This window comes from Lissotriton helveticus, chromosome 11, assembly GCF_964261635.1.
Source record: "Lissotriton helveticus chromosome 11, aLisHel1.1, whole genome shotgun sequence".
Lineage (NCBI taxonomy): Eukaryota > Metazoa > Chordata > Amphibia > Caudata > Salamandridae > Lissotriton > Lissotriton helveticus.
Genome location: NC_136072.1, coordinates 1113088683 through 1113114401, shown reverse-complemented (window position 1 = coordinate 1113114401; position 25719 = coordinate 1113088683). Strand labels below are relative to the sequence as shown.

Genomic DNA, 25719 nt, shown 5'->3' with positions numbered 1-25719 from the left:
TTTTATTCTCTCCGGAGGAGAACACAACAAAACCGGCAGAAGGTATCGTTCTGAGGTGCTCTGGATACATTTCTGAGGCCTGGCCTCTTATACACTGTTTTATGACTTTATTGTAGATTACACATTCATGTTAAAGCTTTGATGTATGGAAAAGACATTCCCGGAACTCCCCTTTGGGCCCGTTCCCACACACATTTACAGTTGAAGTCCCCACCCTAGTCACAACAGGTGATGAGTATCACGCAGCTGGATATTCCGCCGATTCACGGAATGTGGGGGGTTTGATCGGATCTCATGGAGTGGGGGCTTTGATCAACCCGGGGATCCTTTGATGGGGGAAACTTTCTATTGTACGGGGAGGGGCAAGGAATGGTATCGGCAGAGCTGGGTGTCGGCCTGGGAACGGGGAAGACAAAACGGGCACACGGGGAAGAAGGGGGTTTGCATCTAAGGGCCGGAGATCATGAAAGGGAAGCAGGGGGGTGTCGCGCTGGGAACAGGATGAGGGCCTGGGGCAGAGCAGCGCCGAAGAGGGGTTTATGACTCAAGGCAGGTGCAAGCAGGGGGTGGTCAGCGTGCAGGCTTAGTGAAGGCGAAGGGCTATGTCAGGGGCCAGCGGCATGCAAAAGGGTTCGTTCTGATCGGGGCATCTTAAAAAAATGGCGGGCGCGCACGACAAAAGTGTGGCATCAGGGGAAGAGGCAAGATGGCGCAGATAATGTTCACCAAAACGTACTAATTTTCAACAGTCCTCCCTTTAACATATTCAAGACATCTTGCTGGCTCATTTTCTACTCGGTTCTATTGTGGTGGGCATGAGAAAGAAAACGGTAGGAACCCTAGATAAAAAGAGTTGTAAACAATACATTTTAACATTTCTAGTTTTTAGGAGGTGGGCCTATTTGATAAACTTTGATCAATTTGTTTAGCAGGAAAGTCATAGGAATGCAATACAAAAACGATTCTGTAGCGAGAGCAGCAAGTATATTTCATACTGGCAGGTTATTACATATATATCAGGTTCGGATTGGAGCATGATCAATACAATGGCGGCTGGGAGAGAAATGAGGTCTAGCAGAAACGGCGATTGGGGATGTCAAATGTTCGAAGTTTAACGAGTTCTCATCATTCTTTGTTGCCTTTCGTTGGCGCTGTTGAGCACCGGCGGTGGAGCTACAAGTCCAGCTCTGTTCTAAGTTCTGCGTTGCAGGGCACGACCCTTTCCTCGCGTTTCTGGTCGGAAAGGTCCTTTTCGCCCTGTGTCCTTTGAGGTGATTGTCAGAAAGTTCAGATGGAAGAAGAGCGTACAAAACAGTCCATAGGGTAGGTCAGAGGAAAAGGGGGATGGAGCAAGGCCAAATTAGGAACAAACTAGGGGAACGAGAGACTTCAAATAGGCGGGCGTGTGACCGAATTCAGAGAGCGGGGACTTGTCGACATACACTGGACATCGAGCAGGGGCATCAGGTCGACCCTTTCTTCTCATGTTGTCGAAAACAGTGCCTCGTCCTGCAGCTCTTTTCTGTCGTGGTCTCGCCTTGGCTAATGTCGCAGGTGTTCCTTAGTCTGCAGTCAGGCCTCGTGCTCCCACATCCGGTCCTTCTCTCCTCCAACAGCAGTACCCTTAAACAAGTTTGAAAAGACAGTCTTTAGAGAATTTGCAGATGAAGATAATCAAAAAGTCTATTTCTCTCCCAGCTCCAGGCAAAGAATGAAAATGCCCGTTATATTAGTGTTCACGACTGGCATATGAATGACCGGTGACGGGCCTGTTGGATTTACTATGACTTTCCTTTACAATTATTTATTACAGTCACGACAGTTCATCTGATGGTGACCCACCTTCGTGAGACGAACCTGGCAAAGATATGCCGTTCTCTAGAGTTTTACATTTACAAAGGGTACTGTGAGTCGTCAACATGGTACTACACAGGTATTTTGCTGAGAGACGATCATGGCTAAACATTTCCTTTTTATCGATGCATCCTGCTTTTCAACTACTACGGGGTTTATTTCGATGATTTCTTTACCTTGGACTAGTCTGTTAACCTTGTAAAACATCATTCTGGATCCTACGTAACCTTTTACAGCCCGATTACTTAATTAGGAAGGACAGGGGTTTTATGGGAAACAACCAGGGACATAGGAGACTTGTGGTAAGGGCATAAATCGACCCATCTCTCACAACCGGAAATGAGGGGTAGTTTCATAATTCCAGTTTTTGGGCGGCTGATACAGGGGAGGTAACAGGGGTGATCATTTTTCCGGTTTGGGTATTGCGACAATTCGGGGAGGGGAGGGTCGCGTATTCTGAGGTCCTTGTTTTATACCATAGGAGCCGTTGACATGTAGTTCCCTTATTTCGGGTCAGATTAGGGAACCTCTGTCGTCTTACCTGTCCTTTACCTTACGGCCCAACCTCGGTTCATTGACTTCTAGCGGAAAAGGAGAGGTAATGACGCGGTCTCAGGGTGATTGTATTAAAGACAAGTTTTTGTGCAAATACTGACGGTATTTGAAGCCAATTAGGTGGTGTGCTAGGGGTGGCAGTCTGCCAATTTCGGGGCTAATCACTCGGAAGAGTGGGAGTGCAAAAATAGAGGGAGAGAGAGAGAGAGAGAGAGAGCGCAACGGCAGGCTAAATAGTACACGTGCAACAGAGAGGGTGGCAGTGTATTCAAGAAAGGCTATTTAGTGCATTACACAGTAAAGGGCATTCACGGGTCTGCGTTAGAATCTTGTAATCATGCAGTTTGAGCATTAGACAGGGTAGAGGGGACGTGCCTTGAGAAAAAGGAAAGAAGAAAGGAGGTACCATTTTGTCGCACTTTCTCGCATTCTCGGTCCTTCGACCAGTTGGGTCAACGCCTCAGTCACACACACACATTCCCTCATAGTTTCGCATCATACGTGACATGGGTTCATTCGTCCGGTCTGGTTTAAGGGTGATCACTTTTTATCAGGTTGTGCTAATTTTTCGGGTTTGTTCGATACGTGAGTAGTTTGCAGGCGTGCTTAGACACCACCTTGCGGCGCTAGTCCGCTTCGTGTATTAGACATGGCAAGGCTTCAGATCTTCGCCACACCTCGGCTGTAATCTCTGATGTAACCTGCAGAGGGAGGAAAAAAAAAAAAAAAAAGGGGGTGGGGGAGACAGCATTCGCGCATATTCAAATACATGGATTCATAAGTTCTTTACTTACCTCTTACTCGTCTTTCCTCCTCGGGGCAGGGTCCCCGGGGATATGGTTTCTGGAGTCGAGGGGGGGTAGTGTGTCCATATAGGTCGTGTGCGGGGGAACGTAAAAAGGAAACCAGAGGTGCTTAGTGCGAGGTATCTAGTCAAAGGATGTATCTCACTATCGGGATCCTTAAACCTCTTTCAACGCTGTGGCGTTCTAAGGTTCTTCGGTTCTTGGGTCAGCTCCGTTCCCTGATACTTTGGAACGTTGTACTTTATAACATTTACATTATTTCATTTCACCCTCCTTTTACATTCCCTCATTTACACCGTTCGTGTTACCCATCCTTGGAAGTCAAGGTCTTCCTCTGCGCGAGAGTTCATGGGTCAGTCGCGTACTTTGAAGGCGGAGTGTCGTGTTGTCGATCCGATCCGTCCTCCAGGGCTGGGCAACCATCTTCTTTTAACCTTAAAGAGAGAGCAGAGTAGGGTGCACAGAAAAGAACTTTCCCACCGATCCCACATTTTTAAAATAAAGCATGCAATACCCGTCCATAGTTTCAAAAACTTTATTTTGCAAAATCATTTCAGCATGTGGATTATGAGGGTGCGGTCGTATTTGGCCGGTCGTGGCAATGGCTAAAGTGCGTACAGTGGGGGGTGTCGTTTGCAGCAATAAAAACATCGGAAAGTTTTACTCATTCATTTGTAAGAAACTAAAACGTCTATTAATTGGCTGGGGGTTCGGGGGCCTTTATTTTCATAATTTAGAAGCATAATCATAATAGTTGTAATCAGATTTCCTATATGCATACCGTACGTGTGCGTCGTAAATGAGGTTTACATCAGTTATAAAAATATAATACATTGTACATTTGTAATCAACATTTGTAACGGGGGTCCTTTCATACTGTTCGTCGAGTGAGTTCTCCTTGTCTTTTCTAGCCAAGTGTACAAAGGATCATATAAAATCTCAGAACATCAAGTTTATATTAGTGCGAAGGAACACCACGAGGTGTTCGTAAGTTCCGATTGATACCAGCGCCATTTTGGGCGGGGCCGGCTCAGTCCGGAAGCAGCATCGGGGGGAAATGTTTCCCATTACTGGCAGTTTGGACCAGAGTCCTTTTCGGCAGTTCTAGAATTCATGCTAACAGAAGGAGTGGCAATGTCATGTTTGTTTCGTTGGCGATCAAGGCAGCCGTCCCTTACCGGAAGCCTGCAAAGGCCGAAGGTTCCGCCGGGGACCTTTGTAGGATCTTCAAGGCTGCGGAGATGCTGTCGGAGATGGGGGCTCGTGCTCCAGGGGGCAAATGTTCGAGTTATATTGCTGGTCAAAGTTACTCTAGTGGCCGGGGCCCGCCTTCCAGCGGACCCAGACGCCATTTTGAGGCCCTACAGGGGCCACTCTCGTCGAGTTTGCAAGAGTGGGAGAGATCCTTCGGAGTGAAAGGAAGAGGTCCCTGTTGTGTGAAAGCGGGACGTTCAGCTGGGGTGCAGCTGTGATGCCCCCACCTGGGGGGGGGGGCGAGGGAGACTCGTCCGCATCGTCTCCTTCTCCCGGTGCACTCCATGCCGCTCCTTTTCATCGCCCCGCATGAAGGTCTCTCCACATCCGGTGTTCCCCAAGTCCTGTGCTCAGTGCTGTGGGAGTATGGCCACCTGTGGCGCGCATTCGGCGCGGCACGAGTATCAGTGCAGTCATTGCAGGTTCGGTGTTCCGAAAATATGGCCACCATTGCACGTTCGGTGCTGCGCAAGTACTGGGGTGCCACCATGGTGTGTTCGGTGCTGTGGAAGTATTGGCACCATCGCCTGACTGGGGGTGTACGGCGTCGGGCCGGGGGCTGGGAGACCTCCTATCGGTGGAGGTGGGAGAGGCTCGTCCGCGTCGCCTCTCCCTCCCAGCCCAACTTGGACAAATTGTTGTGGAGGTACGTGCAGGACATCCCGCCGTCCAGAGCTGCTGCGGCTGTTACGGAAGGGAAAAGAAAGAGGTGCCTCGTTCTTCTCTGGACATGTGGCGGGACTACTTAAGTCTATCCAGGCCCGTTGCGGCTGGCTGAGGAGACATGTGGCGGGACTACCTACAACTGCCCGGGCTGCTGGCTCCTGCCTCTCCTCCGGCTCCCCCATACGTTAAGATTTCCTGACCAAGAGTTGGCGGCCGGGCCCGCCTTATATGGGTTGCCGTTGGTTGGGCGTAGCCGTAACCCTGCCCTACTTTGGAAGGTTCCAGAATGGGGGGGGGGCGAATGTTCTGTTTGACTTTCATTTTCTACAGTTTACCGTTATTATTCCTTGTTTGTTGTGCTAAATTAAAAGTTCAAGTTCATTAATGGTCTACGGATTTTGTTTTACCATTTCTTTCTTTCCAGGTTGCTTTTATGCTAAGTTTCTGCTAACAGAGGTTGAGTAACACGGAAACACGTGTAGAGGGATGACGCAGATTTGTACATTACATACACACAAACTCAGACGGGGGACAGTACAAGTACGACATACAAAGACCCAAGACGAATATAAAACAGTTATTGGTCATAATTATCTCTTTCCGTCTGCGAATTTGAAACGAGGCTGGGTTCCCGTCTTGATGTTGCCCGACCTAGGAGAACTTGAGCATGCCGCTGAAATTGTCCTGGCGAAATCTGTGCCATCGGGCATAATCAAACGTGGTGGTTCTGTCTGGTCTGTCTATGTAAGTCGGGTTCTTCTTTGTCTCGCGCTTTTTCTCGTACTGCCGGTCTGTCGTTCCTGTCGGCCCTTTGCCTTTACTCACGCTCAGTAGAGTCGGGCATTGGGCTTTCCAGTGTCCGACATACCTACAAAAAGCGCATTGGTCTGGCCCTAAGTCTGGTCGTCTTTTGCATAGTGTCGGGGGATAAGTTGTGGGTAGCGGTGTCCTGGGGTTGTCCTGTCGGTATATTTCTCTACTTGGTTTGTCCTCGTCTTTTCTCTGTCGTTGCATAGCCTCTCTGCGCCACATACCGAGACTGTCGAGCATAATTGGCGTTGTCTTATTATTTCGAAGGGCTATTTCTAACGTTTCTATTTTATCAAGGTCAAAGGATCCTGCCAGTGGCCACTGTTTGTCTTGACTCTCTTCGGTATACCTGTGCCACAATTTATTATAGGCTATGGTGACTAATCCATAGTTTATGAACATGTCCTTATTAGGGGTGCCTTCTAGTGGAGCTATATGGTCCACCTCTAATACACGGTCCGGGCTAAACAGGCTATTAATCAGTGGGGAGAAGACAGACATGACGGCTCGTAACGAGGGACTAAAAAGTCAGCACTGCCTATCTTATCACTAGGTGCAAAGACTGGACAGAATATTTCTATTCAACGTTGTTTGCAGGCAGTGAATACCTCATGGATCAAAAAATAACAAAAAAGACCAATAAATAACAATGGGGAGAATGAGTAGGTCCGCAAAGATCTGCGTTACCTACCCTTTTCACTATCTGCAAAAAGGGTGGTCTCTTCCCTGTTTGCAGACAGGGAATCTCCAGGAAACAATAGTTTTGCGAACAACAGTTCAGTTTCAAGTAATTATTGAGTGGGGGAGAAAAAAATAAGCACGGCTGCTGCCCTACCTATCCTCCACTGCTTGCAAAGAGAGAGCCCGTTGTTTCTCCGTTTGTAGACAGTGAATCTCCAAATAAATAAAGAGCAATACTAGTATTTTTAAACAATCAAACAATCAAGCAATCATTTCGCAACTTGTCGTGATTACACGACCTTACCCGGACCATGTGGACAGTTTCTTGTCTTCCGAATCCAGCGCCCGATCGTCCTCTTTTTCTCGTATTTCTCACGGCACTCCTGATGGTCCCCAGTCAGGACCGTAGATCACTCGAGAGAGGTCTGTTCGGAACTAGTGAAGTTCGGATGATCGGCTGCCAGACGAGGGTCTATTGGGCAAGAGCTCTCCCGATCGTTGCAGTCGTTCACTCTGTCGTCGGGACCTCTCCCACTGGATCCACGAGTCGCTGATGGGCCCCACGCTTGGGACGCCAATTGTTAAAACCTGTGTCGGGTCGGGGACAATCGATATTTGCCCGGCGGTATTGCCTCTGTGACCCTCTAGTTATTTAATCAATGAAGAGGCAGGCGCTGGAGACTGGAAAGCAGGAAACAAGGTTTTTATTCTCTCCGGAGGAGAACACAACAAAACCGGCAGAAGGTATCGTTCTGAGGTGCTCTGGATACATTTCTGAGGCCTGGCCTCTTATACACTGTTTTATGACTTTATTGTAGATTACACATTCATGTTAAAGCTTTGATGTATGGAAAAGACATTCCCGGAACTCCCCTTTGGGCCCGTTCCCACACACATTTACAGTTGAAGTCCCCACCCTAGTCACAACAGGTGATGAGTATCACGCAGCTGGATATTCCGCCGATTCACGGAATGTGGGGGGTTTGATCGGATCTCATGGAGTGGGGGCTTTGATCAACCCGGGGATCCTTTGATGGGGGAAACTTTCTATTGTACGGGGAGGGGCAAGGAATGGTATCGGCAGAGCTGGGTGTCGGCCTGGGAACGGGGAAGACAAAACGGGCACACGGGGAAGAAGGGGGTTTGCATCTAAGGGCCGAAGATCATGAAAGGGAAGCAGGGGGGTGTCGCGCTGGGAACAGGATGAGGGCCTGGGGCAGAGCAGCGCCGAAGAGGGGTTTATGACTCAAGGCAGGTGCAAGCAGGGGGTGGTCAGCGTGCAGGCTTAGTGAAGGCGAAGGGCTATGTCAGGGGCCAGCGGCATGCAAAAGGGTTCGTTCTGATCGGGGCATCTTAAAAAAATGGCGGGCGCGCACGACAAAAGTGTGGCATCAGGGGAAGAGGCAAGATGGCGCAGATAATGTTCACCAAAACGTACTAATTTTCAACATCCGCATTCGTCTGTTCCAGAACTAATGGATTGTGTATGGGGAAGCATGCAGTTACATTTTTTATATATATATATATATATATATATATATATATAAATATATATATATATATATATATATATATATATATAAACAATATCCTGTCTATTAAGCCCTTGACGCTGCAATTACCACAGGTACCGATCTCTCGGACACCAAAGTTCGTGAAATGAAGTGGTTTATTTTCTTCTCTCCACCAGCATGACGCGTTTCAGCTGTCTTAAAACAGCCTTGATCACATGGCATCAAAATACAAATGGGAGTGCTTAAATACTGTGATAATTAAGATTGACATCAAACACATGGTTTAACTGACATGGAACAAATACGATCCTATTTCACAAAATAATGAGAGGGAAAAGTGACACAAATAAACTGATGCAACCAAACCCATTTAAAGACGGCATCGTGAAATGATCTAACATCATAATGATGGGTTCCAACAACCAAATTGTCACATGTAAACCGTAACTGTAATCAACGCTAAGTTTGATAAGAGTGCTCATGTATAAAATCATAGTGATGAAATAGTATTTTTCTATTTCAAATGAGCGCATCTAAAACAGTCGGACATGTGAACCTCGTACCTTCTCATTAGTGATGACATAAATGTCAACATTGCCTCCATTCTAAGTCAGTTAATTAAAAGGGAATAACAAAACCCGTGCCTGATGCCAAATTGAAGTGCAAGTGCATAAAACAATTAAAGTGCATGGTAATTGCGCAATAATTACAAATTTTCAATAAAAAGTAAATATAAAACCATCAAGATGATATATAATGGTAAAATTTGCGCGAAAATTTCATATATGTACACAGATATAAACATTGAAACACAAAAGCTGATTATGGGAACCTTACTACAGCCATAGTGACCATAATTACATATGTCCTATTTGATTTAAGGAAAACTTCCTAGGTGTAAATTTATAACCGGCTTTAGAGAACCTACACCTACTCTCTAATTGTGTGTGTTTTATCTTAAAATTCATATGATTCAAAGGGCTCATATATACAAAGTGAGAAAAAGCTAAACTACTGAAACAAGAAAAAAGAAAAGGTATAGTCCAAAATGTAGTGCCAATCCTACTCTGATGGTGTCAAGATGTGAAATGAGACCAATACAGATCATTTAGATTTACAGTTTATTGACGCTGGAACTTATTAATATATATATAGTTTCATATAGTGCAAACATTGCCCAAGGGCATTGGAGCGTTTTACATGAGAACCAGAGTACATTACATAAGGTCAGATTCATTATATTTTAAGCACAAGAGAGTAAGTAATTTGCCCAAAGCCATTACCTGGACTCGATCCAAAGTCGGCATATCTGGCCATTAGGCCACATCCGCATTTCTCAATTTATGTGTAAAAGTCATACACAATTGAGATGATTATGTATGATCACATATAGTGACAACATTTTTGTGAAGTTGAAAAACAGAGGGTAAAAAAACATCAGCAACAAATACTGGAAGGTTCACATGGAGTCTTACTTGGGAATACTTGCAAGGGTTGAAAGCAGGACTTATGGAAATAGTTCAGCACCTCTGCACCAGTGATGCTGGAACAATTTTCAGAGCGGGGGTGCTGACATCAATGTTACATCACTGGAGTCATAGGGAGTGTGAAGAATCCGAGCTTCACACAAAGTGTAGCAAATGTATTCAGCAGGAGAGTAGTAAGTGTGTAGTATGTAGCTGGTGGTGCATTTTGGAGCTGTGTGTTGCAAATATATTACTAACGTATCATACGGAAGCTCGCTGTCATTTACAGACCTCACATCTCCATTGAAATGGCCACATACATACAGTTTTACTGCTAAACCTCTATAGCACACACATGTGTTTTATGGCACATGTGTTGAACACAGGGTTCAGTGAGTATTTATAATTTGTGCATCACCAAGCAAAAGTGTCTGGATTTGTTTTGATCCTCTTAAAATCTTTATTCCATTCAAATTCAAATGTGCAACATTTTTGCTTTCCTAACTGCTGATATATTGTGAATTAAGTGTATTTACAGGTATCTGAATGTTGTGTGTTACAACAAATAACATCTAACAGCCTTTTATTTCTTTCACACTCTCTATAACATGGTTCACTAAACTGATCCTCTCACTTGGAAGTCACAGAAAAAAAAGTAAATACCAATCCCCTGTTGAAACAATATGCAGCAAATTATCAGAAACATAGCTTCAAATGTTACCTCTGTCCTCGAAGCATAGCAAACATGACAAGATAAATACAAAATGTAAAGGCATTTTTATGTATACCTCTTTCGTGATCCACCAGGAATGGGCTGGAGAACCACAAATGGATCATGACCTGAAGTTTGTTGAACAGTGCTTTGGGGTACTTAAACGTTGTGGGTTTAAAAACGGTTGTTCCAAATCCAGTAGCTTCTTGGGGTTTGACAATAATGTTGAAGGGACTACTGGAGAAACCACGTTGTCCATATTTAAGGATATTTCCGGATGCGAATGTAATTCAGGGGGGCTGGGTTTCATTATAGTGAAAATGGCCTTGCCCTTTGCACCAGTGAAGACAAACTGCGAAAGTTCACAAAGGGCAAAAATCCAGAAGTTTGCTAAAGTTTAGCAGCGAATATAATGTTTCCATGCCCCTAATCCACAGAAACACATACAACCTCATCTCCATTTACATTTGCACCCCTATTAATCTCTTTCTCAAGCACATTCATATTACATTCGTCAATCCAGTCAAGTCATTTGTTAAAAGACATGTCTTTGCACAGTCAGTGAGTGACAGAGTGACAGAGAGGATTCCTTCCTGCCGGGTCTCGAAGAGTGACTGCTCCACTCCAGGCGAGGATCCCATTGTATTCATGGCCACAGGTACCACAGGGAAGAGAAGGCAGCAGGGTCATGTGCACCAGCCGGCTTTGTTATAAATACAAATAAGGGGCGTAGAATCCCTCTCACAGCAAAGATTAGAGAGTTATTATAAGGCAGATTTAGGGGGACAATGAACAGAACAGTAGGCATGGGAGTTACCAGGTTGCCTTGGAAACAGAAGATGCAAACTCAGGAAGGACTCCTGGTGGGAGCTGGTGAGGGCATGCTGGCACAGGAGCCAGCCTGTGCACGCTGATCATCTCTCCAAACAGTGCCCTTTGAAGCTTGCATTCACAGTGGAGCACATCTGGAGGATTCACTGTATCACGAACAACACCTGGGATCTGGTAGTTTTAGTGAGAAAGGGAAGGTGTGCCGCGAGCCGTGCATCTACAAAGGCTTGTTTCCACTCAAACCTAATCCTTAAAGCCTAGTGACCTTTGCCACCGGGCAAAGTCGCATTTCTATTTAATAGGAAATTGTTTGGAGTTCAGATTGCAATAATATTGATGCTCCTACATGAAGTGCATTGTAAACTGTAAGTTCGCCTAGAAGGGTTTCTTTTTTTTTTATAAACAATTTTATTGATTTTAGACAAGGCAAAAAGACCGGCAATACAGCACAGTACAGTAATAAGAAGAAGTCCCACATTTGATTAGGTGGTAAACCCTTATAAATCATGACCTCGAGGTCCCAAGTAGCACATACAGTCGATCAAGCAAAACAAAGCCAAGCTATCTGACCCATCCATTTGCCCCAGACCTTACGGTATTTCTTCGGACAGCCCTGTGCTTCATATGGGGGTATTTCCTGTTTGGCACACCAGTCTACCCCTTATGCCACTTCTTGACGCTAGGTGGAATAGGGCGTTTCCAATTGGCGGCTATGTCCTGTTTAGCTATGATCATCGCTGTATTAAAGAACAGTTTTTCCTTCCTGGATCCATCCAGCCCATCTGTGATCCCCAGGACCGTGTGTAGTGGGTCATGGGGGATCTCCCAACCCAGGACCTCTGTGAGTTCCTGTCCTATACACCCCCAGAATTGCGTCAAAAGGGGACATGCCCAAACCATGTGGAAGAAGTCTGCCTGGTCTTGGCCACATCGCATACAGGAGGCAGTTGGGTATAGGCTGGCCCTGTAAAGGTGAGCGGGGGTTACGTAGGCAGCGTGCAAATAGTACAGTTGGATCAGGCGGAGCCTGCCCGATGCAGTGACCGTCTTAGGTGCCATGAGTGCGTCCCTCCAATCATCCTCCTCCAGTGGACCCACCCAGTCTTCCCACTGGCTTCTGAGCTGCTCCAGTGTGGTTGGGGTGTTGTTGGTTTATGAGCGGAGCTCGTCATGAGCACACCTGTTTTCGAACGTTCAGCACAGCGGGGAAATTATCCCCGCGTACGAACGTTCCAACGGTCATGACGAGCTCAGCTCGTCATGAGCACAGCTCAACCGCGCCTCATGACGAGCTCAGCTCATGACGAGCTGAGCTCGTCATGAGCACGGAAAGTGTTAAAGCAAGTACTATCTTCATCATTCACCCACCTAGTCCCCAAAAATCTGTCCAACCTCCCCATGGTGACCCTTCATGTTTCCCTGTAAGTGCACCATTGGTTTCATACTTTCTCATGAACGCTTTTTTTCAACATTCCCCCTTTCCCCCCAATTCTTCCCTAGAAGAGGTTGGACTCGCTTACTTCGGTCGCTCACTACAATTCTGGTAGAATTTCCCTCCGCATATGATACTGCTACCCTCACATAGGTGATATCTATAATAGACATTTATCTATGTTGTGTTGTTAGATCAATATAATCAAGCATTTATTATGTAACTTCCATGATGATAATTACTGTTATAAAGGTAAACAATAATAATGGTATATTGCCTTTAAAATCTGCTTTTCACTGTAAAGTAAGCCAGGCCTACTACCTTTGTCATAACTTTTCAAAATAAACATATCAGACTAATAGCATTTACCATACCTTCTCCCAATGCACCAATCAGTACCATAGCCTTTATCGTTGGTTTGTCACCATAACAATCTCACACCCACTGTATTGAGCATATGGTTACCTACAAGGCAGATACCCATCAGGCATAACACTGCAAATATGTACAAAATTGCACTTGTCAAAACAATTCACTACCCTCCCAAAAGGGGCCAAAAAGGATTATTACAGTGTCAACTCTCCTACCCCCAGAGTTAGTCAGAGAGGATAAACAACACAAAATTATTTACTTTCTGCGGTAATCTGTGAGATTCCATGTAAGAAATATTTGTCTACAGGCTTTAACACAGTATAATAGCAATCAACCTTAAAAGACCTATTGTCCTTATGATATGTTTTTCACAATAAATAAACCAGGCCTACTGCCTTTGGAACACACTGTCATAATAAAAAGAGTAGCCTTATGGCATTTGACTTATTTTTCCAATGATCTAATCAGTCCTTAATCCTTTATCAATGGCTTGTCGCCATAACCAAATTCAGAAGATTTGTATTGAGCATAAGCATTGGCACAGGGCAATACATTGGATACTATCACTTCTTTTAAGGGGAAGTACGCACCTTCAACCAAATAAAAAGTATGTATAGATTAACATATAGGCAGAGCCTATACCCCTCAGTACTGCTTGGTAAGGTTCCATTTCTGTTTCTCACCTAAGGGCTGGCAAAAACTGCTCTCTCAAGTCAGACCTAAAAAGACATGTTTCAGGCTCTTTATTTTACATGATGCCAACACTAGGTGGGAACCTAAGCCTTACGCTGACATACAGAAGTACTAGCATGCAGAAGGGGTGACAGCAGCAGTGTTCAGCATGTATGTGTGTATGTATGCATATATTTATGTAGATGGTATTTCTATAGCGCAAACCCAGCCAAAAGATATCAGATCGCTGTGCATGGTCAAAGACAAAAATTAAGTAAAGTAGCAGGAGGAGAAGAAGCAGGGCTGTGGGTGGTTAATGCATAGTGATGTCGTGTTCTTAGCAGAGGTGAGTGTTCAACTCTTTCCTAAAAGAGGAGTGATGCAGGACTGTTCACATGGGGCTTGCCCCACACATTGCTGGAGTTACGTCTGTTTTCAGACACACCAATTTTGCGCCTACCGATATGCTAGGAATACTGACGTATCTGTAAATCCTTGCGACTCATAGCACCGCACAGTAAACACAAGCAATCCATGGTGTCGCAAGGATGGCGCTATGAAAAGTGTTGCATCGCTGTTTTCCACCAGTGATGCAACACTCTTCATAAATGAGGCCCTCTGTTTAATACTCAGGGTTGCAAAAGGGGCATAGACACAGTTTCAGCATCCTTCTAAACCACAAGTAATTTATGGAAGCCTGTATCTGCTGGGTGTGGAAGACATAGTTTGGCAGTTTGATTGGAAAACAAGGTGCCTGTAAGAAATTGGATTATTATTTGGAAGGTTGACTATCCACCTCAAGGAGCAATCACAAATCATGTCAGGGTGAACCCTCAAAGGCGCTAAATGAACCTGAGCTAAAGGCCTGGAAGCTATGGCACTGAGCAGACGCGCTTAACTTAGCGCAATGTGTCAATTATTTATGGAGTACCAAAACAGAAATAAGTTGAAAAGGCAAAACAATAAAAAAACCTCAACCTGAATTAATGGAATAAAATGTACTAAACAAAATTACACAAATGTGACAAAAATCGGATATGAGGAAATGTAGATGTTGTTATTCTTTAACGTTGTAGGTAGGAATAGTGCAAAAAATCACAAAGGCCAATGCTTGTCAGTAGTTTTAGTAGACCAGCACCTAGGCGCAAATTGAGGCTGACAGCGATTGAACAGAGGTCGAATACACCAATCAGGTTTGTCCTGGTCAAAAATTTTACCTTCTGACTTTGTCCTCAAAGTCCCAATCTACCAGATGAGTTCACTTCTAAATGCCCCTGGAACTTCAGGTGAGGCGCTTAGAGACTCATAGGGTTAGGCAGAGGCCAGCAGCAGGGTACAGTCAGGTCCTGTTGTTGCTGATCAGCTGGGAAGTTTCAGGAAAGGCCTTTTGTAAGTTGTTGTACCTCTGAAGTTTGAACAGGAGGTCGCTGTTGTGGCCCTTAGAGTCTACTTTTTTGTCCTGGGTAAGAAGGAGCATGTCTAGTACTTCAGGGCTCCTCTTAGGTAACAGCCAGCAGGTCCTATCCTTTTTTCTTCCCCAGACACTCGTCACCAGCCGACTGGACTACGGAAACGCCCTCTACGCCGGAACCACAGCCAAGCTACAGAAAAGACTCCAGCGCATCCAGAACGCCTCCGCCCGACTCATCCTGGATGTCCCCCGACGCAGCCACATCTCCAGCCACCTGAGGAACCTGCACTGGCTCCCCGTTGACAAGAGGATCACATTCCGGCTCCTCACCCACGCACACAAGTCTCTCCACGACCTGGGCCCCAAGTACCTCAACGACCGCCTAACCTTCTACACGCCCACCCGCCAGCTACGGTCCACCAGCCTCGCCCTCGCAGCCGTACCACGCATCCGAAGAGCCACCGCCGGAGGAAGATCCTTCTCTTACCTGGCTGCCAAGACTTGGAACTCCCTCCCCATCCACCTTCGGCTGACCCAGGACCATCTCGCCTTCAGGAAACAACTCAAGACCTGGCTGTTCGAGCAGTACCATACCCCTCCCCCCAAGCGCCTTGAGACCCTCCCGGGTGAGTAGTGCGCTATACAAATTGCATGATTGATTGATTGATTGATCCAGAAAGTGTTCAGAAGTGGGTGTCTGGAGATGTCACTTTTATTCCAGGCACGAGCTAAGGGGTAGTAATGATTCCATGATTCCTGGGCACACCCTAATCAATGGGGTAAAAGTTTCTGGGATCACCCTAACCATGTTGGGTGTTTTCAAGTTGACTCTGAGTGCCGTGGGTGTGTACTGTGGTACTCCTGGTCTCCTCCCACATTTCACACTAAAATCCAGTTTGGGGCAGCCAATCTACACACAATAACCCATAGATATAAGTCTAGTAGTACACAAGTAGGCTTTTCCAACAGACAGTGGATACACAAGAATTGTTTTTGGCATCCTCTTTTCCCTTCCTTCCGAGTTTGCCCCCAGAGCAATATGTAAAATCCAGAGACAGCTGTCTGTTGGGACAAAGCATGTCCTTCAGCAACACGCCAGTGGATACAGAAGAATTATCTTGGTATCTTGTTCTCAGCCTTTCACTGGCATTCCACAGAGTTATATTAAAACCCAGAAGACCTGTCAAGCAGGCTTTGACACTGTAATGTCAAAAAGGCAGCTCAAAGCCCCCAAACTACATATCTGGTGGATTCAGAGAGCAGTCTCTGTCCATTCTGGTCAGCCTATTGTTTCCTCTTGGGAAGCATTTCACACCTTTTTTCATGCGTGTTTAAATACTAATTACGAGCTGGTAGGAGTTTGAGAGCAAATACAGGGAACATCCATTACGATGTGGTGTTTACACCGCACTACCATTACAACGATGGTTTTACAACGCAAGTCGTTACCACGACTTACGCTGGAGGGCGTTCTAGGCTAAGGTATGGTAGATTCACTATTCCAACACCTTCCCTACTGTACGTAGGCTGGTGTTGGAATAGTAAATTTTACTATTCCTAAGTCCAGCACCCTACAGCGCAAGTCGTGGTAACGACTTGCGTTGTAAAACCAGCGTTGTAATGGTAGTGCGGTGTAAACACCGCGTTGTATTGACATACAACCGCAAATACAAACTGGCCTCTAAGAACATCAGACAGTGTAAAAGTACTTTTCCTTAATATTTATTACAAATCTGACTTCACTATTGAATTGGTTTATGAATAACTATTAAAATTGTTGATTAAATATTGCCTAGCTAGTCCTATTCCTGAGATACAGTATTAGGATTTTAATCTGCACTCTTTTTTCTATATATGACAACTAGGCCTGCCACACACAAAAACAGCTTCTAGGTGTTAACATTCCATTCCTACATATCATACTTTCAGACACTATGCACCCTGCCTGGTGGGCTCTAAGGCATACATAGTGGTGGCTTACTAATATTTAAGAGAGAAGTTTTGAGCTGACATAGGTTTATTATGACAGGTCAAATTATAGTGTTTAAAATGCAACAGTCAGGTTACGATGTTAGGCTTGCAGCCATGTTTCACACTGTCACTGTAGTGGATGGCATAACAGGTGGTGCAGTCCATAAAAAACTAAAAGTGGCTCTGCACTCAAATGCTGTAATAAACTAATTATTAATGAAGATTTATATCCAGCATTTAAAACCAATGATTTTTTTTTAGCAAATTGTGATACTAAATGTCAACAATTTGATACAAATTACATGAACATTGCGTCTTCCAAATAAATAACATTGCCAGTCAAGGTACTGGAAAAAATGTTCTCCTTTTATTCTTTATTTTTTATTCAAGATTTCTATCAGTAAAAGCAGCACAGAATTGATAGCTGACGCAACGCGTTCGTCCCAAATGGGACTTCTTCAGGCTTTAACATGTTTAGAATATGACACATAGATGCCTCTTGTCAGGCTGTAGCAAAACGGTATCCTATAACGTTAAACCTCTGTATATTTCGAATATGACACACATAAACTTGGTATCAGGCTCAGAACAACACGAAATAATATTTTAACTGGTGAACGGGATATGTATCTCCCAATGTCACATTCAGATGTCCCTTTCCAGAAGAAAAAAAAGGCGATGCGGTCCAATAGGAACATTTCACTTACAGGCCCTGGGTACAATTTGTACCATATACTAGCGACCAGATAAGTCAATTCTGCCATGCTTATAGAGGGAGCATGGGCACTTTACAACTGGTTAACAGGGTTAAATTGCAAAGAGGCTAAATGCAAGCAAAAATATAGGTTCCAGCATTATTTATTGAGTGGTACCTGTAAAAATATTGGTCCTTCTCTGTTTATTGCCTAGGAGTGCATTATGCACTCATGTTTGAAGATATACCTTCTGGCAAGAGGCAGCTATTACATAGTCTTCAGAGCCGGTGAGGTGTAGTTATGTATCGTAAGATGCAGAAGTTGACTTGCTGCTACATTTAACATTTTTGGAGTCATCTTAAGTAAATATTGATATCCCATGGTGTTGCCCACTTGCATTATCTAGATGTGATATGAGTCAGGAGGTAGCATGGACTTTCTGTGGGAGTCCAAGATAAGGCAAGATGCACTGGAGAGTCCTGCTGGTGTGGGTTTGATAAATTGGTTGACTTGAGCGATTATTGTGAGGGCTGGATCCAGGATGATTCCAAAGTTCCATAATGTGGAGAAGGTTGTTAGCGGCATTCCTAGTTCGTCAGGCCAGTTTGTTAATGAGTTGTAGTTTTTCCACCACCCACATGTTAGAATTGCTGTTGTTGAGGGATTCAGATTGAGATTACCCCGTTACCCACTGGATTGTGGCTTTGAGGCAGTTATCTGAATTTGAGAGATCAAGGTCATTTGGTTGATCCATTTTGAGGATTATCTCTGTCATCAGCAGAGGTGCAGCATGTGAGGTTGTAGGAATTGATGAACTCTGTGAGTGGTTTGGTGAGCAAAAATAGTCAGATAATTGAGACTTATGGAACCCTCTCTATGTTGTATGGGTTGGCGGAGAATGGGGGGGTAATGCTTGATCTGTCATTAAGACACGAGTGGATCAAGTGAAGGGTATTTACTTTTTTTCTGCTCAGCAAGGTTTCATGATGTACATTGTCAAGTATGACTGGTAGGTCCTAAAGAATTAGTGCTTTCACTCCTTCTGTAGTTTTCAGGACAAATTGGCCATATCATTATAATGTCTAAAGGTTAAAGAGATTTTATTAGTGCTATGATATTTGTTAGGTCTCTGTGCACTCTACAGTACATGTATTAATGTATTCAGAACCCATTAGTAATATCAGTGGTAACAACTACGGGTGTGACACATTTGCATAATTTGATTTTGCGTAATGATGTGAAATTTTGCAAAAATCACATGAAATGAAGAAAAATGCAAAACCAGCATTTAGTACTATGCTTAAGCGCAAAATGCATCCTTGCATCCATTTTGGATGTGAGGACGCATTTTACACTAAAACAAGCACAAAAAACACCAGTGCTGCGATTAACAGGCACTTACATTCTGGTCGTTTCTGTTGGTCTGTTGGTCCTATGCTCCTGTGCTAAAACTTTGCTGTGAATACGGCATAATTATGCCACATAACATAACGGCAACATTTTTTAAATTTTGCGTAACAAGCTTAATTTGAAATCACCAGGTTTAGTTAAGATTACGCCAGCATAACTGAAATTTCGCCAGAGCATAGCAACGACCCTTGCTAGGAATACTCTGTCTGTGACCCATTGCAGCCATCTTTATGTATTCGGTGGTAAAGACAGGGCCACTGCCTATCTAATGTGCATCCTGATGTGCTTACCAGGTGTGTTGATTAGTGGAAGTGAGCTAAATTACTGTGGACTTGCAACATTATCAACGTTTTGATGTGAATGAGTAATAGAAATGTCTGCACAATCACCAGACTGTTTACGGCTTCTCCAGATTCTAAGAGCTTCTCCTATATGTTGTAAGCTTGAGTAATGTCGACTGTCTGACATTTCTGTCTCTCTTTTACTCTGACTGTTTATCTGCCTCTCTCTGTCCATCCCTCTGCCACTCTGTCCATCCTTATGCCTTTCTGTCTGTCTGTTTCCCTATCTCTCTGCCTGTCGCTCTGCTTGATCTCTGTCCTTCCATTCCCTCTCAGACTGTCCCTCTGCCTGTCTGACGATCCCTCTGCCTCTCTCTGTCCATCCTCTGCCTCTCTGTCCATTATTTGCCTCTCTTTGTTCCTCCTCTGCCTCTCTCTCTTAATACTCTGCTTCCCTCTGTTCATCCTCTGTCCATCCCCTGCCTCTCTCTCTTCATCCTCTGCCTCTCTCTGTCCATCCACTGCCTCTGTCTGTTCACCCGGTGCCTCTCTGTCCATCCTCTGCCTCTCTCTGTCCATCCTCTGCCTCTCTGTTCATCATCTGTCTCTCTGTTCATCCTCTTCCTCTCTTTCCATCCTCTGCCTCTCTCTGTCCATCCTCTGCCTCTCTGTTCATCATCTGTCTCTCTGTCCATCCTCTGCCTCTCCCTGTCCATCCTCTGCCTCTCTGTCCATTATTTGCCTCCCTTTGTTTCTCCTCTGCCTCTCTCTCTTAATACTCTGCTTCCCTCTGTTCATCCTCTGTCCATCCTCTGCCTCTCTCTGTCCGCCCTCTGCCTTGCTCTCTTCATCCTCTGCCTCTCTCTGTCCGTCCTCTGCCTCGCTCTCTTCATCCTCTGCCTCTCTCTGTCCATCCTCCGTCTCTCTCTGTTCACCCTGTGCCTCTCTGTCCATCCTCTGCCTCTCTCTGTTCATCCTCTGCCTCTCTGTTCATCATCTGTTTATCTGTTCATCCTCTGCCTCTCTTTCCATCCTCCGCATTTCTCTGTCCATCTTCTGCCTCTCTCTGCCCATCCTCGGCCTCTCTGTCCATCCTCTGCCTCTCAGTCCATCCTCTGCCTCTCTCTGTCCATTCTCTGCCTCTCTCTGTCCATCCTCCGCCTCTCTCTGTTCACCCTGTGCCTCTCTATCCACCCTCTGCCTCTCTGTCCATCCTCTCCGTCTCTGTCCATCCTCTGCCTCTCTCTGTCCATCTCTCTGCCACTCTCTGTCCACACTCTGCCTCTCTCTTTTTATCCTCTGCCTCTCTGTTCATCCTCTGCCTCCCTCTGTTCATCCTCTGCCTCCCTTTGTTCATCCTCTGCCTCTCTCTCTTTCCATCCTCTGCCTCTCTGTCTATCCTCTGCCTCTCTCTGTCCATCTGCTGCCTCTGTTCATCCCTCTGCCACTCTGTCCATCCTTATGCCTTTCTGTCTGTCTGTTTCTCTATCTCTCTGCCTGTCTCTCTGTCCTTCCATTTCCCTCTCAGTCTGTCCCTCTGCGGTCTCTTGATCCCTCTGCCTCTCTCTGTTCATCCTCTGCCTCTCTCTGTTAATCTTCTACCTCTCTGTCCATCCTCTGCCTGTCTAACCTCTGCCTCTCTGCCCATCCTCTGCCTCTCTCTGTTCATCCTCTGCCTCTCTCTGTCCATCTTCTGCCTCTCTCTGTCCATCCTCTGCCTCTGTCTATCCTCTGCCTCTCTGTGTCCATCCTCTGCCTCTCTGTCCATCTTCTGACTCTCTCTGTCCATCCTCTGCCTCTCTCTGTCCATCTTCTGCCTCTCTCTGTCCATCCTCTGCCTCTCTCTGTCCATCTTCTGCCTCTCTGTTCACCCTCTGCATCTCTGTCCATCTCTGCTTCTCTCTGTCCATCCTCTGCCTCTCTCTGTTCATCGTCTGCCTCTCTCTCTGTCCACCCTCTGCCTCTCTGTTCATCCTCTGCCTCTCTGTTCATCCTCTACCTCTCTGTTCATCTCTGCTTCTCTCTGTCCATCATCTGCCTCCCTCTCTCCATCTTCTGCCTCTCTGTTCACCCTCTGCATCTCTGTCCATCTCTGCTTCTCTCTGTCCATCCTCTACCTCTCTCTGTCCATCTTCTGCCTCTCTCTGTCCATCCTCTACCTCTCTCTGTCCACCCTCTGCCTCTCTGTTTATCCTCTGCCTCTCTGTCCAACTCTGCTTCTCTCTGACCATCATCTGCCCCTCTCTGTCCATCTTCTGCCTCTCACTGTCCATCCTCTGCCTCTCTCTGTCCACCCTCTGCCTCTCTGTTCATCCTCTACCTCTCTGCCCATCTCTGCTTCTCTCTGTCCATCCTCTGCCTCTCTCGGTCCATTTTCAGCCTCTCTCTGTCAAGCCTCTGCCTCACTCTGTCCATCTCTTTGCCTCTCTCTGTCCATCTTCTGCCTCTCTCTGTCCATCTTCTGCCTCTCTCTGTCCATCCTCTGCCTCTCTCTGTCCACCCTCTGCCTCTCTCTGTCCATCTCTCTGTTTCTCTCTGTCCATCCTCTGCCTCTCTCTGTCCATCTCTTTGCCTCTCTCTGTCCATCTCTTTGCCTCTCTCTGTCCATCCTCTGCCTCTCTCTGTCCACCCTCTGCCTCTCTCTGTCCATCTCTCTGTTTCTCTCTGTCCATCTTCTGTCTCTGTGTCCATCTCTCTATTCCATTTCAATACGCTTCTCTACCTATATGAGTTTCTTGTTCTCTTTAAGTCGTCATCAGTCTGACGTATAATACGTTCATATATTGTAACATTTCTTTTAGAATCATACGGTTTCCTTGGCAGCTGAGTAAGGTCAAGGTGAGGAGGACCATTGCCGAAGCCCTGCAGGTCTGGAGCGACGTGACCTCACTGACCTTTACCGAAGTGCACGAGGGGCGAGCAGACATTATCATCGACTTCACCAGGTGAGCCATGATGGAAGGAAAGCAGGGGCAGAAAGTGGGGAGAATAAAGGAAAGGACAAGAGGAAGAATGGCTCAAAATAGATTATGAGCAGAATAAGAGAAAGTGATGTAGAACAGGTGAATGGAAAAAAGGCATGAATAAAGCAATGATTAAAAGAATGTCGAAAGGGAAAAGGGGAAGGCAATAAAGGCAGGAAAAAGGAATGGAGGAAGGAAATGAAAGTGGTAGAAATAAAGGAAAGAGAATGGAAGTGGGGGAGTGAAACTAAATAGATGGAGATGCAAGGTACCGGGATTGAGATTGGGAACCAAGAGGGAAAGAGAGGAGGAGAGGGTGGAAGAATGGAAAAGAAGGACAAAAGAAATGGAGGAAGAAAGGATCAGGATAGTGAGAGGACCGAAGAAAGGACAGATTGGGAAAAGAAAAAGAAAGGAGGGAAGGATTATATAAATGAATGAACAGGACAGCGAGTGGACTGGAGAAAGGGCAGATTGGGAGAGAGAAAGAAAAGAAAGGACGAAAGCATTGGAGAAATAATGAAAATGATAGCGAGTGGACAAAAGGAAGGACCGATTAAGGGCGGATTGGGAGAAAGAAAGACTGGAAAGAAAGGACATAAATGAAGGAACGAGATACAGAGAGAGGGCAAAAGAAAGGAAGGATTAAGGACAGATTGCGACAAACAGAAAGAAAGAAAAGAAGGAAGGAAGGAAGGAAGAAATGGACAAGAAGTAGGCAGAGCAAAGTGACGGGGACAGAAAGGGGGGACATAGGATGGAAGAGTGGGAGAATGAGTTATGGTAGACATGGAGAGGAAAGAGTAGTGATAACGTTAAAAAAGAGGGAATCGAGTGAAAGGGGATGAAAGTAAAGAGGGGAGGGGCTCATGAAGAAAGAGTTGAGACAAATGTGCAAGTGAGAGAAGGTGGGAGAAATCAGGAAAGGGAAGGTGGATCTGCTGATAGAAGAAAAGGGAATCATGTGGAAGCAACAGGAGCGGGCGGCTCAAGGATGGGAGTGAAGAGAGTGGAGAAAGAAGGAGGCGTGGCAGAAAGAAGGATGACAACATTAAAATTACAATCGATATGACGTCAGTAGTTCTTTTGTTTTTGCAAAGTGTCCTTTGCTTTCCTCACTGAAGGAAGAAACCTGTGCTCCTCCCACAGGTACTGGCATGGCGACAACCTGCCGTTCGATGGCCCTGGGGGAATCTTGGCTCACGCCTTCTTTCCAAAGACCCATCGCGAAGGAGACGTCCACTTCGACTACGACGAGACGTGGACCATCGGGAACAGTCTAGGTAAAAGGGGTTCTATTCTTGAGCCAGGCTATGAAGGGTCAAGAACCCTAACACTCATTACAGAGGCAGCAGTCAGGAAGCGCCACAGTATTAAAGAGCGCATGCGCGCACACGCGTGTTCGTGTCTTCTTCAAGCGCCACACGGACGTCAAGAGATGCCACATCCTCACCAGCCATTCTTACTCTGCCCAGGTGTAACAGGGGTGCCATATTCCCCAATGCATGGCAGGAAATTATCCATTCTCACCTACTTGGGCAGTAAAAGACAGCTGTGGCTGTAGGTTAGTGCTCCTCACTCACTCTTGAGCTATGGTGCCATTGCACTTGCTGCACTAACGATCTCTAGGCCCTGGGGCTGTATGACAATACCGCATATGCCTTTACCACGCATGCCTTTACCACACACCCCTTTACAATGCCACCTTTACCAATCATGCCTTTCCCATGCAGATGCCTTTACCACATATATTAAGAAACCACCCCAAAACCCACCAACCCCCTTTATTCCAAATTACCCTTATAACTCTTTTCCACTACCCAACCCAAACCCTAAAATTATTCTTACCACCCTTTACCGCTAAACCCTAACATTACCCTTACACCCCTTACCAATACCCAACCCTAAACTCTAAAATTATCCTTACCACCCTTTACCCCTATACCCTAACATTACCCTTACCACCCCTTACCAATACCCAACCCTAAACTCTGAAATTACCCCTACCACCCATTGTGACCACTTACCCAAACCATATAATTTCCCTTAGCATTTTATATATACTTACACTTACCTTTATATAATTGCCATGCATGGTGAAGGAATGCGCGGTAAAGGCATTGTGTGGAAAAGGCTGTTACTCCAATTTGCCTCAGCATCCCAAAGAGGGCTCGCTGCCCTGAAAATTCTCTGTACCTAGCAATCTTTTACCCATAATCTGCCCAATCCAGCACACTTCATTAGCAATAATTTGCTCATTTTATCTTATCCCAGGGCTGGTGTCACCACAAGAGAGCACCTAATTATAGTAAATGACCTTAAAAATGGCCTTGCTTCTAGAGAAGCTCTAAATATCCTTGTACCTGAGCTGCTGGTATCAAAGCTAGGAACGACGTCTGTCTTCTCGTGGTTTCTGCTACGATTTGGTCTTCTCTTTTTATAACATAACTTCTTAAAGTGCATTTTGTCAGCCCTCCATTCTCAGATTATCATCAACACTCAATGAGTGTTCTTCTGTTGCTACAATCCTGTCTAGAAGTAACTTTTCTCTTTCTATGGCTCCAGCTGAGTATTTGCAAAACCACCTTACTATAGCTACTAGGCATTTTATGCGTCAACGGGGTGATTCACAAATATTGGTTGTATATCCGTGATAACTCAGATGGACAGAAAACATGCATGCCACCATTTTATAAGAGGAGAGTGGGAGATTTTAAAATAATAATCGGGAGAATGTAGTCCTGCTATTGACTTCTATTGAAGGAGAGGCAATTTCAGGCGGGAGCCAGCCAATATAAAGCTATTTTTGGCTTAAAAACCAGGTGTCTCCCGCCTGACTCAGGTTTGTTGGCATGTATGAGAAGAGATCATGCTCAGATTTACAAAAACAAATTGAGCATGCATCCAAATGACTAGAGAAGTCTCAGACCTGTGCTTTTCTGCTAAAACACCCCAAATAGCCGCACGGCTAGGGAAATTCATAGAAGCAATCAGGGCAGCCTTGTCACAGAAAACTGAGTCACTAAAACAAAACCAGCCGGGCTTCAAGCAAGAGATATATAATACTCTCCACAAAGTTTTACGTACTTGCACTTTACTGCCATTTTTTTTATAATCGTTTTTAATGTTTTAAACTTCTCTACAGTTCGTAGCAAGTTTGCCTGAGATTTTAACTTTTTTTTTCCTTTTTTCTTCTTCTTTTTTTTCTTCTTTTCTTCTTTTCTTTGGAAGTTTTTTTGTAAAAATAGTATATTGTAAAGATTTTAAGTAATTGAACAATAAAGCTTAACACCAGACTGCAGGCAGAATTGGCTTTTAGCGCGGGTCAGCTGGGCTCACGCCCAAGGCGTGAACCTTCAGAGG

The 25719-nt window shown here is 45.3% G+C and overlaps 1 protein-coding gene across 1 annotated transcript in view; it reads left to right on the top strand.

Annotated features, from left to right (window-relative positions):
- Positions 1-25719, top strand: part of LOC144792668 (stromelysin-3-like) — a 145655-nt gene that overhangs the window by 107194 nt on the left and 12742 nt on the right. The window contains exons 3-4 of the mRNA XM_078667816.1: positions 22195-22338; positions 23506-23639. Of these exons, the coding sequence (XP_078523942.1) occupies positions 22195-22338; positions 23506-23639 (278 nt within the window). The remainder of the gene's footprint in view (positions 1-22194; positions 22339-23505; positions 23640-25719) is intronic.